Below are 16,488 nucleotides of genomic sequence, written 5' to 3' on the forward strand. Positions count from 1 at the left end.
GGTATGCCAGTTGTTAAAGAGTCTTTATGGCTTAAAACAATCACCGAGGGCATGGTACCATAAATTCCACAAGTTTATGCTTTCTCAAGGCTACAAACGTAGTGAGTTCGATCACTGTCTATATACAAAGAAGGCTAAGGATGGTAGTTGGTTGATCCTTATTTTGTATGTGGATGACATGTTGATTGCTCGCAAGCACTTGGAAGAAATTTCAGCTTTGAAGTCAAAGATGGCAAAATCGTTTGACATGAAAGACATGGGTGAGGCAAGTCATATACTTGGTATGCGCATTGAGAGAGACAGATCAAAGAAGTTGATTTGGTTATCTCAAACAGAGAATATTGACAAGGTTTTGCAACGTTTCAATATGGAGAAGGGAAAGGCATTGAGTGTTCCATTGCTACCATATGTGAAACTTAGCAAACAAGATTGTCCTGTGTCTGAGGAAGAACAGGCTGAAATGGATAAGATTCCATATGCGTCTGCAGTGGGTATTTTGATGTATGCAATGATTGCTACTCGCCCAGACATTGCATTTGCAGTGGGAGTAGTAAGTCGATACATGTCAAACCCAGGCAAGAAACATTGGGAGGCAGTGAAAGGAATATTGAGATACCTGAAAGCTACAAAGACTATGCGTATAGGCTATGGGAGTCAAGAGCTAAGTGTAAAGGGTTTTACAGACTTAGATTATGCAGGTGACTTAGACAACCGAAGGTCTACGTCAGGGTATGTCTTTACATTGGCTGGTGGAGCAGTATCATGGCATTCTAGATTACAAGATTGTGTTACTCATTCTACTACAGAGGCTGAATATGTTGCAGCATCAGAGGCATGCAAAGAATCAATTTGGCTTAATCGACTAGTAACAGATTTGGGAATCAAAGAAGAGATGCCTGTGTTATATTGTGATAGTCAAAGTGCTATACAATTGGCTCGCAATCCAGTTTATCACTCAAAGACAAAGCATGTGGATGTGAAGTATCATTTCATTAGGGAAATGCTCGAGGATAAGCAACTTCAACTTGTCAAAGTTCACACCACAGAAAATCCTGCTGATCTACTTACAAAAGGACTTCCCTCAGAGAGCTTTGCGCATTTTCGCAAGCAGTTAGGTGTAGGGTAGTACATCACTTCTCTACATCTCTTGTCTATTAGCTTGTATAGTAGCTTCTCTCACACTTAAAGTACCACATTGGACTTTAAGTGGGAGGTTGTTGGGGTATAAAGCCCAATGTGGTCGCCCAGGTAAGTGGGCGGGCCGCCAGGTATGTACACATATTCTTTTGTAAAAACCTAATAAGAACTCACTATGCTCTACACATTACAGTAGAGCGAGTTCACCATATCGTCGTGCTCTTCTTCTCGCACTCTCTCTCGTGTCGCACTTCCGCTCGTACTCCTTCACAATGCATCTTCTTTTTGCCCTTATCACCAAAATTCTCAGATGAATTTCTACCAACAAAAGCATTAGGAATAGGTGATTTACCACTCGCAAAAGAACCATGAGAAGTGGCTACATTGTTGTTACCATCTTTTCTTTGAGAAGCAATAAAGGCATGTTCATTTTCACTTTGTCTAGTCCCTTTTTTTCAAAAAGTGACTCTTGTAATAGCAATGTGCATAATGCATCAAACTTAACAACTTCTAGATTTCCGTGGGTCATGAGTCTCCAAGTATTAGCAAAAGTCTGGTAAGAATCTAGAAAAGCATCAAGAAAAGTATGCACAAGGAAATTATCGCAAATGATTTTACCTGCATAAATAAGTCTCTCATTTATATCCTTGACACGAGTAAGGAAAGTGTCCATTCATGTTCCTTATGCATAGTCTTCGACTCGAGCTCTTTATGCAGTAATGCAATTTATGCCTCCACCCAGAGTATCCTAAGCATGTTTTGTTGATCTTGCTGAACGAATATGATGAGCAATAGTGTGCTTCGTAGAAAATACAATCAATGAATGATTGTATGCATCTTTTATATCCCAACAAGCTTGCTCAGCCATAGGAAAAAGAGCTCTAGCAGCAGCAATCCTAACACCTAAATCTGCAACATCCTCAACATCGCGTACATCCTCAGAACCAAGACGAGCATCAATGCCCTGGACAATTTTCCCAACGTCCTTTGACACAAAGACATGTTGCATCATGTAAGCCCACATAGGGTAATTGTTCCCGTCTAATTTGTCTCAGCAGACATCTTGAACACATGTGTGTTGTTGTCAGCCATGGCGAATGTTCCACCTGATGTGAACATTGCCCACAAAGAGGAGAAACGAGGCGGGAACAACACGTGCTATACAACACAAACCATATAAGACTATAAGGGACTTGTTATGCAAAAAACCGTACTGATATGAAAATTGCCCAAAAAGAGGAGAAACGAGGCGGGAACAACACGTGCTATCAAACACAAAACAGAGAAGCTGTAAGGGGCCTGTTATGCAAAACAACTGCACTCACAAAATTTTTGCCCAAAATGATGAAATAGCATGTGTAGTATTGCTTGTAGTGGAAATGAAGGCTGAAATGAGCCTAAATGAAAATTATGAGCAGACCAAGCTCTACGAGGCCTCCCAAAGTAGTTTTTGATATGTTGATCCTCGCCAAAGTTCACAAAAAGCATAAAAAGTGAGTAGGTATGTGTTGGAGTTGTTGGCGACTAAGCTCAGGAGGATGCAACATGCTCTGATACCAATTGTTGGAATTAGGGTTGCAGGAGAACACACACTGCTTGGAGAAGATGAAGGAAGCTCAAGGCACACAATAGAGAGAGTATTACTTAGTGTGCAATGGAAAGATAAGATAGCCTAGAGTGATGGGCGTATATAATGCACGGGGGGAAAAACCTCCTAGTGAGGGAAAAATACCCTGCGGTCCTAAGAGTGTTCACACACATCACTACCACATGTAAATGGAAGCAAGATACACATCCATACTCTTCACTGAAGCAAGATACACATCCATACTCTTCACTTTATACCGCCCCGACACAATCAAGCTTGAAAATAGGTGTCCCTTCTTAGTCTTCAGCCAAGGGGGGAATGTTGTAGTTGACAATGACAATTGGCCATACACTGTAAGACATCAAACCCTAACCAAATAGATTTACGCCATCCATAGCTAGGCCGAGGTGTAAATTTTGAGCTTCCCTATCAAACTTTGGCCACATATCGTAAATATGTTTCCATGCCGCACAATTTGCAAGCATCTGTAGAGCACCATTTGAAGATCTACTCTCTGCATGCCATGTTTCTAGAGCGGCCATGGACTTGCATTCAAAGAAATGCTTCATGCGAGGCAACATAGAAAAATCTACTATGGTTTTGGAAGTTGTGTTCAACACCCTGAAAGGACAATTTTATGTTTTGTTAGGTTACCAACCTAGTGCTAATGAATGCATTTTGTTTAGAGCCTCAGGGGATTATGTAGACATGGAGTAATGTCCTAAGTGTGAATCAAACATATATTCAAAATATCTTCAAGGACAAAATGTGTCATAGAAGGTGCTCATGCATTTTCCTCTTTTTCCTCACATCGAGAACTTCCTCCAATGTAAATCAATGGCCGCTCTAGCATCATGGATTAAGGAGAACCAATCTTGAAATGGTGCGCCAAAGATTCCTACAGATAGTGTGTCTTGAAAACACATCGATGACATGTGGCTGGATTTTCCATAGGATCCAAGGAATTCATGCCTTGTCTTGGTCTCTATGGATAGCATAAACCCATTCAAGCAACTATCAACATCTTATAGTGTATGGCAAGTGGTCATTGTCAACTATAGTATTCCACCATGGCTAACAACTAAGAAAGGACATTAATTCTTAAGGTTAACTGTGGTGGGTCGGTACAAAGTGAAGAATATGGTTGTATATCTTTGTCCCCTATTTGAAGAGCTACAACAATTTTGGACATGCATAGAAGTAGTGGACATAAGCAACCAACATGTAAGCGGATACAATGCATTCATTGGAGGCATTCTTATGTGGACAATGCATGACAACCTTCGTTTTGGAGAATGTTTAAGTAAGTATGAAATGCATGCCTAAAGTATCGTGTTAAATTATGATTTCTTCATTTTAGTTTACAATGTGTGAAGGAATTAATGTTGTGTGTAGGACTTAAATATAGCACTTACAATGCATGCATCTTGTTTGGTCTATGGCTTGTTGCACGTCATTCAACAACATTGAAGAAACAAATTTACAAAGATCATTGAGAACATCTTCTAGAGAACCATAATATGCAAAAGGGTTTTGTGGAAAGGGAGTCAATAAGTATATTCACTTTAGAATGGTTAGAGAAAAACAAGATGTATGAAGGGTTTTGTCAACGAGGATGAAGATATCGTCACTATGGTATGAGTTGTCCTATGAAAATATTGTGAATCAATCACTTGCTTGATATGATGCACATATTCAAGAGTATGGGCAGTTTCTTGTGGAAACATCTTATTGGAAAAAAAGATACGCTTGGTGAACGAATTGACTTGAGGGACATTAACAACATATTAGTGAATTTTGGAAATTCTCAATTCCCAATTCAACCACATGGCCAAATCTTAGCCAAAAGTTTTGAGAGCATGGCTTGGAAGAGCTTTTCAAGTGCTACCTTGTGGAAGGCTTTGACCTTAAAATATGGTTTGAGATTTGTCCATATGGACAAATCTTCAAGACACATTGGTGATTCCCAAATTGGCTCTAAAGTCTCAAACTCTCCAATATGGTGTTCATTGGTCATATGGAGCAATATTAGCTGCAAATTGTGAATGATATATTAATAAAGTCACCAAAATTGCCTTAAATTTTGAAAGCAAAACAAGAATGCAAGGTGAAAGAGATCATACAAGATGTAAAAAAGTCCACATGCATAATGCATTCACTAACAATGACCTTCACAAAGGAAGGAACAGGTCACTATTTTGAAGAGACATGATTGACATAAAATGTGCTAGGTATGCTTCAAATGCACTACCCTAGACCATAGTAACATGAATTCTTCACAAATATAAGGCATTAGACTTGTTTTGCAATTTATTTTGCCCATGGCTATTGAGGGTTTTTTGTTCTTCACCATCCACACCACAATTTACAAACTTGTTACATTGGTTCATTGGATTTTCCAAAAGTAAATCGACATTGCCTCCATACCTTTTGCAATGTAGAACATTGTGGAGTGTGTTTGTATGTTTGGAAAACATTTTTCCACCACCACGCTTACCATTCAAGTGCTTCTTCTTGTGCACATAATTCATCAGGTGAAAATAGCAGGCACCGTGTATTCCAAATGGATGTTCTTCAGACTACTTCATGAAAATGCTTAAGAGATATTTGCATCAAAGGGCACATCCAAAGGGAAGCATGGACGAGGGTTTTCGTTCGTTTTAGAGTCATTTATGTACATTGGTGAGTGTCTCGATGGTGTGGACTATATAAATGAGATGGTTTTTCTAGCACGCACCATGCATTCCAAATGGATGTTCTTCTTAGAGCACTTCAAAAAAATGCTTAAGAGATATGTGCATCAAAGGGCTTGGCCATGGAAGCATGGTAGAGGGTTGGTTGGTTTAAGAGTCGGGGGTGGACCATATAAATGACATGCTTTGGCAGACAATTGAAGATGAGAGTCTAAATGGGATTGTGATGGTGGTCCCTAGCGTGGAGAAGAAAATGACCATGGACTTGGAAGCACAGATAAATTGATTCTACACGCTCCACAATCTAGTGATGCAGAAGTGTTTTGCCTCATATGATGATGCAACAATAGGAGCGACTTGCTACATGGCATGCCTTTAGAAGGGAAAAACAACCACTGATGTGTCATCATGAAGATCTTGAGAGCTTGTGATCATTCATGAGTCTAAGATGATTGCACAATGCCATGGAGAGAGACACACAACAACGTAAAAATGTGGCAAAAGAGGAGTGGAAGTATATGTGGTTGTAGCCTTCCCAAGGTAAATCTCTAATCTTTGACGTGTGGTGTGGTGTTTTTTGACACTGATACTCATTTCTACATTTTGTTATAGTACAAGTTGTATATGGTAGCATGATGTAAAGGTCACCGCTTTAGGGTAGAGTGGGGTGAGACAACAGATCCGATTGTAAGCAGAAATCATGTATTTTGAAATGCTAAAGGAAATTTTGAGGGTAGATCACAAAGAAATTGAAGTGGAAATTTTTTATGTGCAATGGCGCAAGGTAAACATGGAGGGTTGTGTTGTCTCCATGCATAGAGGAGAGTGAGGTTTTCTTGAGGTGAACTCAACAAAAAGATGGATCGATTCTTGAGACGTATTTGTACTACCCGAACATTGTGAACAAGTAAGTCGTACCTTTTTGAAGTCTCATGCGGCAACAATACTAATTTTTGAGACACATTTATACTACTTGCACATTGCCAACAAGTAGTTCATATCTTTTTGAAGCCTCATGCTACAAAAAGAAACCAATCCTTGAGACACATTTGTAAAATCCAAACATTGCAAACAAGTAGGTTTTATCCTTGTACTCAATTTCTCATCAATACAGCTCCTTTTCTTTAGGTGATTTTCTATCCCAAGTCTTTGCAATAGAGCTAGTGTATGTCATTGAAGTAGCCCCGTGAAGTGTACAAGCCTATGAGGGCTAAAATCTCCCAACGCCAAAAAATGCAACGAAAACTGTGAAGAAAAATGCACAGGAAAATGATCTGAAGAATGTAGAGGGAAACGGAGAAGAAAATGTTGAAGAAAATAGAAAGAATAATGTAGAATAAGATATAGAAATAGCAATGAGAATGAGTTAAAGGATGTATCTCTAGGAGAAGAGCTCTTCATAGATATAGGGATTTATGTTGAGTTGTGCCAAGATAAGTAAAAATTCCTTAAAGTGCCAATAAATTGTATTTGAAATACTTAGCTTCTTCCTGTTGTAACTAGCCCAACATATTTCATTGCAATGAAAACGTTTAACAAGTTTTTCACAAGTTTAAGTTTTAGTAATAGGTTTTAGAATGTTAATGCAATTCAAATTTGTGATAGGTCTTCAGAGTTTGAAGACAGTACATTGTTTGTTCTCTAGTTTTTCCCTCTCCCCATCTCTCTCTCTCTCTCTCTCTCTCTCTCTCTCTCTCTCTCTCTCTCTCTCTATCTATTTCTTTTGAAAATCTCTCTCTCACTTCACGACATGGTCCAATCATTTGATAATTTTTTGTCTTTGGAACTCTCCTCAACCTCTAACAAAAAAGAAGCACTTTTGGAGTGCTAATAGCCTTTGCAGGCATGAAGCACTCCAATTATCTTAGGAGACTTAATCAATGTGCAGATCTCTTTTGAAAAATGAGATAAATTAATGATGTTTCAAGGCTTGAACTTATGATGTTTCAAGGCAGCAAATTTCACTCTGGATAAAACTTGAAACTGGTTAAATAAATTCAACTAATGGTTAAAAGTTTTATCAATAAAACCTCACAGTGCAATTCTTTTTTCACTTGCTAGACACAAAATCAGAGAGAAGCTCAAACAAGCAATAAGCAGGCAAACATTTGACCTAATTTTAGCAGGCCAATTTCTACAACTAGTACACTCTATAGCTCCATAATGGTAAGCTCTATCCTCTCAATTCAAAGTTGTGCCATAAACAATGTCTATGTCAGCATAAACTATGTGTCCAGCAATCAAAACCCCTAATAGCAATTGTTGATGTAATAGCATAAGAAAACGTCCACATTTCTTTATTTCTTGAGACCCCTATTCAGCCAAGTATATGTTGTCATCAATCATGAAATTGGACATGAAATCACTCCTTATCATATAATGCCAGTGTCATACGTACGCGAACAAATGGCTTGAGCAAGAATCAAGTGATTGGATTACTCCTATGCAGAACATATATTTTGATAATTGAGTGTATTGGATAGGGGAAGTTGCCAAGCCGGGGATCGAGCCAAGCGTGCTGACCATTCATACTCTTTGATTACAAGAGACTTGTGAATCATAGTCACTGCAATCAACCCTACCTACATCAAAGAAACCCTGATAAGGTTCCATCCAAACAGGCAACAATAAATACAATAAATCAGACAGGGAGTTTACGGCATGCGAGAAATCTTGAAATAAATATAGGTGGTTAACCACTAATAGTAGTAGAAGCACAAACATTGAATACAATTTGATGAACCAAGTATTAATCACCAATCAGCTTCAAAGACGCCAAAAAACCAAAGTACAACAGTCACATTCATTCCAGATTTTACCGTGGCTACTGCAAGCCTTTTTACAATATACCCTCCCTGATTCAAAGAAGTACAGCTCAGACGGTGGTATACAGAAAGAATGGCATGAATCAAAATTACACTTAATACATGGGAACTCCAGAATTTCCACCCAAAAGTTTTCATGAGGCCAGGCATTGAAGCTGGAATTACCCTAAATTTGCCAAAGTATTAAAAAAAGGAAATACCACAGTTCCCTTTCAAATTTTCAATTTTCAATCAGCATAATGCATAGATGTGCTCCCTTTCAAATGAAACACAGTCGAGGAAATACTTCAAAATATAGACAAGTTACTCACTGCTTCCTAGCCTTCTGCCCCGTGTGCTCTCGCTGAGTTTGAGAGTGTAGCCAGGGTGCTTCAAATGAGCCCTGTGCCTTTGGGTGCCGCCCAAGCATACTTCTGACGATGGAGCCATGGTTTTGAATCTTGATCCTGCCATTGATGCGACTACCAAGGAGGCAGAGTGCCTAATTTTGGTATGTTTCCTGGCATCCACCAGGAGTACCTCGGCTTGCAGACCTAATTGGTACCCAGTACCTCCCCACTGACCAAGTTCTTGTTGGCGAACCTCATGCTCTCCCAGACGTGGTTCTTCTCCCAGACGTGGTGAGCGGGTGAGCAGCTAGGCAGTGAGTTGAGTATCTGGGGCTGCTGAACCAGTGTTCATCGTGCATCTCGCAAAGGTCTATCCTTGTCCATCTGGCAAAGGTCCATCCTTGCTAGAGACCTCATCGATCCAGGCTTAGACATAGAACCAGACCCAGCTGCACGCAGCTTCTTCAGCCGATGTACAAACGTCGTCAGAGTTATCGCCTCAGCCTCGAGTGAGCCGGCAGCCATTCCAACAGTGGCTTCTCATGGAAAACCATTTTAACTAGTAAAATGAGAGCCTTGGAACCTTCTACATATTTTAATTTATTTTATTTTTACTTGTTTTCCCTGAAACCCTTGAAAAGGTGCAAGTAGGCATTGCACGGCCAGTGTGAAACGGTTGTTACCGAACCGGTGAAGATCTTTGTTGAGGTTCAAGGTGGCTTTGAAGGGCCGGAGCTATGAGGCTATGCCACCTGGCGGATGCATTGTCCCACATGCGAGGATATTGTCTAAGAAGGCGGTGTATAGACATGGGCCTTGAGGCCTCATTAGGTGTGCTGCTAGAGGAAATGGAGCTTAAGCTACTTGGCTATGGCCTTGCATGTCACGGCATTGTTGCGGGCACTGCACGTTCGAGTGGCAAACTTGGGCGCGGTTTTGGTCGTCGACGACAATGTGAGCAAATGATGACATGGTAGCTAGCGCGGGTGGGGTTCACACGAGGGCCACACAACTATCCCTTTTGGTAGAGAAGGGAGGACTCACAAGGGGTGTAACGACCCTCAAGGGGGTTCCCACACGTGCAGTATGCTCCAAGGCAGCCAAAAATAGCAAGTGGTGATTCACATGCAAAGTGAGCTAAAAAAGGAATAAATCAATGAGAATAGATAAGGCTACACATGTCCATAAGGGCACATTTTTTGACATTTTGGGGGGTCTTTTCGTGGGCTATTCATTGAGGAGGAGGATCTGCACATGGGAGAAGTCAACGAGGGCTACCGAAGTGGTTTCTAGCTCGTCGAGGTTGTGTCAACGAAGCAGGATTGTGAGGGATGATTGCGCCCCTCTTGTGTAGCAGAAGCAATGTTTGTACATGGCTTTTGAATCAAACGGAAGTTATTCATTGCCAAGTTTTGTGTTATCGTTTCCCCCTTTACCCTCTTCTCTTCTTTGCTCTGTTCAAGCGTGTGTGGTGTCGGTGTGCGAGTGGTGTGCACCCCCCAGACCATCTATGTGTGTGAGAGAGAAATAGAGAGAGGTTTCATGTTGTGGAAGTGATAGAAGCAAGCAAAATTGGGATGATGTGATGTCTGTTGATGGAGAGAGGAATTTGTGTGTGTTTCCTAGTGTGTTCCCATTCTCCCTCTCCAACGTGTGGACACTGCAAGTATACTCAAACCACCCCTCAATCAATACTCGAGGATGCATTATGTTGACCATGTGCAAACTTGGAGTTGATGAAGGTGTCAAAGTAGTTGTTCTTTCCTAAGAGCTTTGGTGAAGATATCCGCACAATTATTTTCAGTAGGACAATACCGTAGCTCCACAATCTCATCCTCAATACGCTCTTGAACATGATTATATTGAAGCTCAGTATGCTTTGTGCATGCATGGAAGGCAAGGTTCTTGGCAATCACCATGCAATTTTGATTGTCACATTGAATGGGTCAGTATGCTTTGTGCATGCATGGAAGGCAAGGTTCTTGGCAATCACCATGCAATTTTGATTGTCACATTGAACGGGTGTCACTGAATCAACAAGAAGATCTAAGTCCATGAGAACTCTCTTGAGCCAAATTGCTTCACAAGCTACGAAACAAGCAGCTTTGTACTCTGCTTCTATTGAAGAAAGAACGATGATTGGTTGCTTCCTGCTAATCCAACAAACACTCTTTAACCAAGTGAGAAACAATCTCCAAAAAATGATCTTCTAGAATCATAATCCCCTACCCAATCAAAGTCACAATACCCACTTAGTGTTGGGGTAAGTGGTTTAGCTTGCAGGCTTGATACATGACCAATTTCTAAAGCCAAGCATACCAACCATGCACCATTATGTGCATGTATGCATCCCATTAAATAGATTTTCATAATCATATGCCTCTTTGTAGTCACATGCTATCCACTGTAGCCACATGTTATTTGACCCTTTTTCCACATGTAGTGAACATCACTTTCTGCATTAAATGCCATCTTTCACCTCTGAGCCTATATAAGGCCATACTGCTTAGCTTGCAATTTTCTCTATCATCATAATCAATCAAGCGTTTCTATTTTCATTGAGTACACTCTCTCTAATCTATTTGCATCTAATTGTTATGAAACTCTCACGATAATGAATGCCTCATCGGTCTAACCACCATAGGCATTACAAGTGGTATCAAAGATCTTGCAAAGGTGATTAAAGAATTTCCTAATCACTCTATATAATCTATTTGCATCTAATTGTTATTAAACTCTCACTATATTGAATGCATCATTGGTCTAGCCACCATAGGCATTACAAGTGGTATCAGAGATTGCAAGGTGATTAGCATTTCCTATTTGATCCTAATCTAGTGACCCCTCCTCTTATGCTAGATCAAGCATCACCATATGCTTAATCTCTAATCATGATTTCCTTTTATATTATTTAGCAATCAGAATACCTACACTTGTTGATTTAATCAAGGTTTGGGCATGTTGCTAGTAATCCTAATGGTGAGCCACTACCCTTACTTGGTGTAATCACTAATGCTTGCTGTGATTCGATTTAGGATTTTTTGTGTTTTGAGTACTTGCATTGTGCATAAACCCTCTCATTTTTTAGGCTTGCATCTTTTGAATCATTGGAGTTTTTCAATCTACAAAATCGTGCTTGCGTAACCCATCACAAGAGCTTTCCATTGAGCCTTCCTTTAGCTCATTTGGATTATGCATGAGAAAGTAATTCCTTGACAATTGAAGCTCTTAGGCACCCATTCTCTGCTCGTTTTTCTCATTAAGTTTGTGTCTATGTATGTGTGTATGCCATTTGAACATGTGTATGTTCAACCTTTGAAATTAAACATGTGTGTGTTTGCCTTTTGAAAAGGTCCCAAAGAAGTCAAAAAGTCTTTTAATGCACTTACCAAAAAGGTGTTGTGAGTTTGGACCATTCCCTAACTCTTTTTTGAAGGAGCATTCACAAGAGACCAAAACTACCCGGACATGCCCGAAGCTCCCAAAGCTGCCCGGATCTGCCCAAAAACTACCCAACTTGCCTGCACTTGCCTTGATTATTGCCCAGTTTCCCGAACCTACCTGGCCTACCCCTGCTACCTGCCGATTCTTCTAAGGGGTTATCTCATGAACTCAAGGGTTCTTTAAGAGGGGCTTCTCGCACCAAGACCAAATTCCCACACTCTCAAGTTAAGCTCCAAAGGCTCACTATTCCTTAAGATTTGGCACCTTCCATAAGCAATCCCAAGTTTAGCACATGCTCTCAAGGCTTTTTCCCATGAGCCTCAAGCTTCAAGATCTTCAACCATTATGAAGAGGTGCTTCACAAAAGTGAAGAGTTACTTCACATTAGCTCAAAATTTTATAAATTTTATTGAGGGTTCATTCTCACGAAGCTCACCTTGATATGTACGAACTATCTAATCCCAAGATTATAAAATGCCCTTGTAACACCAAGCCATGCATTTTCATAAGTATTTTTGCATTTTCTTGGAATCTATTGCATCTACGCTTGCATGTATACAAGCACTATGTTCACCAAGGTGTGACTTCATTGCAAAAAGAAGGGACATGCACCCAACTGTGTTTCTTCAAATATAATGCTAGGAACCAAAAGAATCCTAGATATTCCAAAGGTAAAGTACACATTGTGGAAGAAAAAAAAATTGAAAAAGAAAAAGGGGATGTCAACAGTATGAGGATGTATTGTAATGGGTATTAGACATTGCCCCAAACCCAAAGTTTGGAGGTAAGACCTACCCTCTCTTGCATCAGATTCCATCTTTATGTGCTCCATGTAGTTACTTGATACCCATGTTAGACTCCCGAATCAATCCATGCTCCTTCATGTAAGCTTCAACTTACGGGGGCTTCTGTTGGGGTAAGCCGTTTAGCTTACACTTGATACGTGACCAACCCCTAAAGCCAAGCATACCAACCATGCACCATTATGTGCATGTATGCATCCCACTACATAGATTTTCTTAATCATATACTTCTTTATAGTCACATGCTATTCACTATAGCCACATGCTATTTGGCCCTTTTTCCATGTGTGATCAACATCACTTTCTAGAATTAATTGCCACCTTTCACTTTGAGCCTATATAAGGCCATAATGCTAAGCTTATAATTTTCTCTATCATCATAATCAATCAAGCATTTCTATTTTCATTGAGTACACACTCTCTAATATATTTGTGTCTAATTATTATGAAACTCTGTATAATGAATGTCTCATTGGTCTATCCACCGTAGGCATTACACTTCGGGTATTTGTACCAATGCCATAGAAAATACCATGACCCAAAGTGCCTTTAATATTCTTTAGAATGTGCATGCTTATCTTCCGATGAGATCCATAGGCTTGTTGGAAAACCTTTAATATTCTTTAGAATGTGCATGCTTATCTTCCAATGACATCCATAGGCTTGTTGGAAAACCTACTCAAAACATTGAATGCAAAACAAGTGTTTGGTCTACTATTACACAAGAAAATCAAACTTCCCAGAAGATTCATGTACTTCTTGATGTCAAATAAGGGAGAAGAATCCTCCATGGAGAGTTTCACATTCACCTCCATTGGAGTGCTCAGAGGTTTACAATCCATCATTGTGCTTTTGAGTTCCTATTACATATTTTTATTGAGAGATAAAGGTGCCCTTTGTGGATTGCCAAACCTCAATTTCCAAGCAATAAAACCATGATATATGGCTGCCTCAAAGATAAGTGGATAGGGGGACTCTCCTGTACAAATAAATAAATAAATCATCAAAACCATCTTCAATTCTCATCTTCACATTCACACATGAACCATAAAGATTTTGTGGGAGGGTATTTGAAGTTCAAATCCGCCAACCATGATCCAAATCAATAGGCGAGTTTCCCTTTTGGTGCAAGCTTTTTTTCATAGGGTAAATTTTTGAACCATGGTCCACAAACACTAAAATATGCTCAACAATGTCACCAAGCTTAACAATAGTCTCAATTATAGTTCTCGCCCAATGAGTTCTAGAAAAGTGACTCCTAGGCATAATTTTCTTACCTCCATTATCATTAAAACAAACGTGTCTTACCTCGGGTGTAGCTTGATTTGAAATCACCACAACGAGAATTGTTCTTAAATATTTGTCTCATAAGCATCCAAAATTGATTCAATATGTTTAATCATCTGACTATTCATTGGATCATGTTCCTGATCACTTGGTACTTGATGTTTTCTATTTATGATGTCAATGATTTCTTCATGAAACTAAAGCTTGAAAATTACCAAGATGTCACCCAATGTGAGCTCCACCTTTCTATTGAGGTTATGTTCCTCAAAAACCTTCTTCAATTTTGTAGAAAAATTAATATCAGATTTTAATTTACAAAAAATTCCTATTACCTTGTTTCTTATCCTTGGATGCCTCTCTCATGACCACTTTAGGTAAAAGGGTTGGCTTGGAAGTAGAGTCCTGCTAGACCTCATAGCCTACTTTGATGATCCTACATTGTCTTCATCTCCCTTATGCTTCTCTCTTCTACCATAGATTTGTTAGCTTGAGATTTAGAAAGGAAGTCATACACAGAAAAAGAATCCACAAGATTTGACCACCTTGTAGTTTCTCGACTATAACTCCCAACTTGACATAGTTTTTAATGAGCCACTGTAAATTTGTTATCTCTCCTTGGAGCATAAGGCCATAGATTGCCCTTACATATAATACTTTCATCATCCTCTTTAGCACACACTTGCAATTGAAAAGTTTTCCCTTCAACCAAAGAGACATTGAGTCCCATATCTTCTACCACCTTCTTCATACCGCATTTTCCATAGTTCAAACAAAGAGATTCCTGAGTTTCCCTAAGGTGGATCCTTCTGTATTTCCAAAAAACTATTTTTTTCTTGATAAAAGTTCCAATTTCAAACTCGGAGCTCAAACTCTTTCAATTTTGTAGAATGAGCTCTTTATGATCACCTGCAAATAATTAAGTCATCTACATACACAATAACAATGACTTGCTTTCTGTTCTCTCTTAGTACATACAAATTTGCATCACAAGTACTCCTATAAAGCCAAGCATATCGTGCTCTTGATGATTGCTTTAGGAAATATAAAGAATTTTTTAACGTGCAAACCTTCCCTTTTAAATTGGGTGACTCAAACCCTAGTGGATACTCTACATAAACCTCCTCCTTGAGAAGTCCATTCAAAAAGAGAGATACCACATACATTTGGAAAAAAACCAACAAAAGATAGTAGCAAGAGCAAGTACAAGGAAATAGTGGTCATTCAAGCTATGTAAGAAAAGTTTTCACTCACATGAAACCCTTCAATTTGTGAAAAACCTTGTACTACTAACCTTGCTTAGTACTTTTTCAATAAGCCATTAGCCTTGTGTTTGACTTTGTAAACCCATTTGGTGCGGATGACCTTCTCCTTTGGTGTACGATTCACTATTTTCCATGCGTCACTCTTTGTTATGTTTTCATACTCAGATTGAATTGCTTCTTTTCACTTGAAAGCAATGGCCTCTTTAATGGAGGTTTGATCCTTTACAAACCCGACACTTTTAGTCATTGGATCCATGTTGGCTATGTGTTTGGAGGCTCTTTTTTGCTCCTCGGTTGTCTTTGACCTTCAAAAACTATCCTCTTCTTCACAAGGATTGTGAACATGAGGATTTTAATCATCAAAGAGCTACTCATACCACTTTGGTAGTGGCTTCTCTTGTGATGCTACAAAAGGTTGGTTCATTTTGTTTTGAGCTATCATCATCAAACAACCCTCCTCCTCAATCTTTACCCAACTTTGATCTGACACAAGTTAGTTTATTTCTTCGTTTGATGAGAAAATGGACGAGCCTATTTTCACCACCGAATGTTTCCCTTATTCAAATACAACATCAAGACATTTTGGCTTCTAAATTTTTTCTTTTTGAATCAAGAACATGTGCATAATAGAAACACCCAAAAGTTGTAAAATACAAAACTGAAGGTTTCTTACCACCAGAATAAGATTCTTGAGGTTTTTTCCTTTCAAAGCCTTTGTGTAGATTTGATTGAGGATATCAACTAATGTATTTACTAATTCAACCCAAAATCCTTGGCTTTGAGCATGCATCATGCCATCTCTACCATAGTCTGATTGCGATGTTCCAAGTCCATTTTGTTGTGGTGTATAAGCAATAATAAGGTGATGCTTGATGTTGTGCTTGTTGTAGTAGTTTTAGAATTCATTTGAAATAAATTCTCATCCTCTCTATTGGTGCAAAGTTTATTGCCCTTCTTTCGTGTCTCATTTTATACAAGCTTGTGCCACACTTCAAATTTTTAAAAAGCTTTAGACTTCTTACAAATGAAAGACACCCACATCTTTGTACTAAATTTGTCGAGTAACATCAACAAAATAGAAAGATCCACCCAAAGCAGAAGTAGATATTTTACCATAAAG

General features: G+C 39.2%; 1 protein-coding gene across 1 annotated transcript; it reads right to left on the minus strand.

Moving 5' to 3' along the window:
• Window positions 1–7,600: 7,600 nt before the first annotated feature.
• LOC147422005 (uncharacterized) lies at window positions 7,601–9,097 on the minus strand. Its single transcript, XM_086503230.1, has 3 exons — window positions 8,985–9,097; window positions 8,555–8,689; window positions 7,601–7,996 (listed from the first exon to the last, which is right to left on the minus strand). Exons 1-3 carry the CDS (start codon window positions 9,095–9,097, stop codon window positions 7,945–7,947), a joined length of 300 nt encoding a protein of 99 aa, XP_086359356.1. The 3' UTR covers window positions 7,601–7,944.
• Between the last annotated feature and the right edge of the window lie 7,391 nt (window positions 9,098–16,488).

This window comes from Adiantum capillus-veneris, chromosome 27 (assembly GCF_014529385.1).
Source record: "Adiantum capillus-veneris isolate H3 chromosome 27, ASM1452938v2, whole genome shotgun sequence".
Taxonomy (NCBI): Eukaryota; Viridiplantae; Streptophyta; class Polypodiopsida; order Polypodiales; family Pteridaceae; genus Adiantum; species Adiantum capillus-veneris.

Excerpts from the sequence above, each read along its gene's own strand:
- LOC147422005 (XM_086503230.1), bottom strand. The coding sequence starts at position 9,097 with ATGGCTGCCGGCTCACTCGAGGCTGAGGCGATAACTCTGACGACGTTT. Across the intron at positions 8,690-8,984 it reads TCTAAGCCTGGATCGATGAG|GATCAAGATTCAAAACCATG; the intron begins GTCTCTAGCAAG and ends CATCAATGGCAG. Across the intron at positions 7,997-8,554 it reads GGGCAGAAGGCTAGGAAGCA|GGTTGATTGCAGTGACTATG; the intron begins GTGAGTAACTTG and ends TGATGTAGGTAG.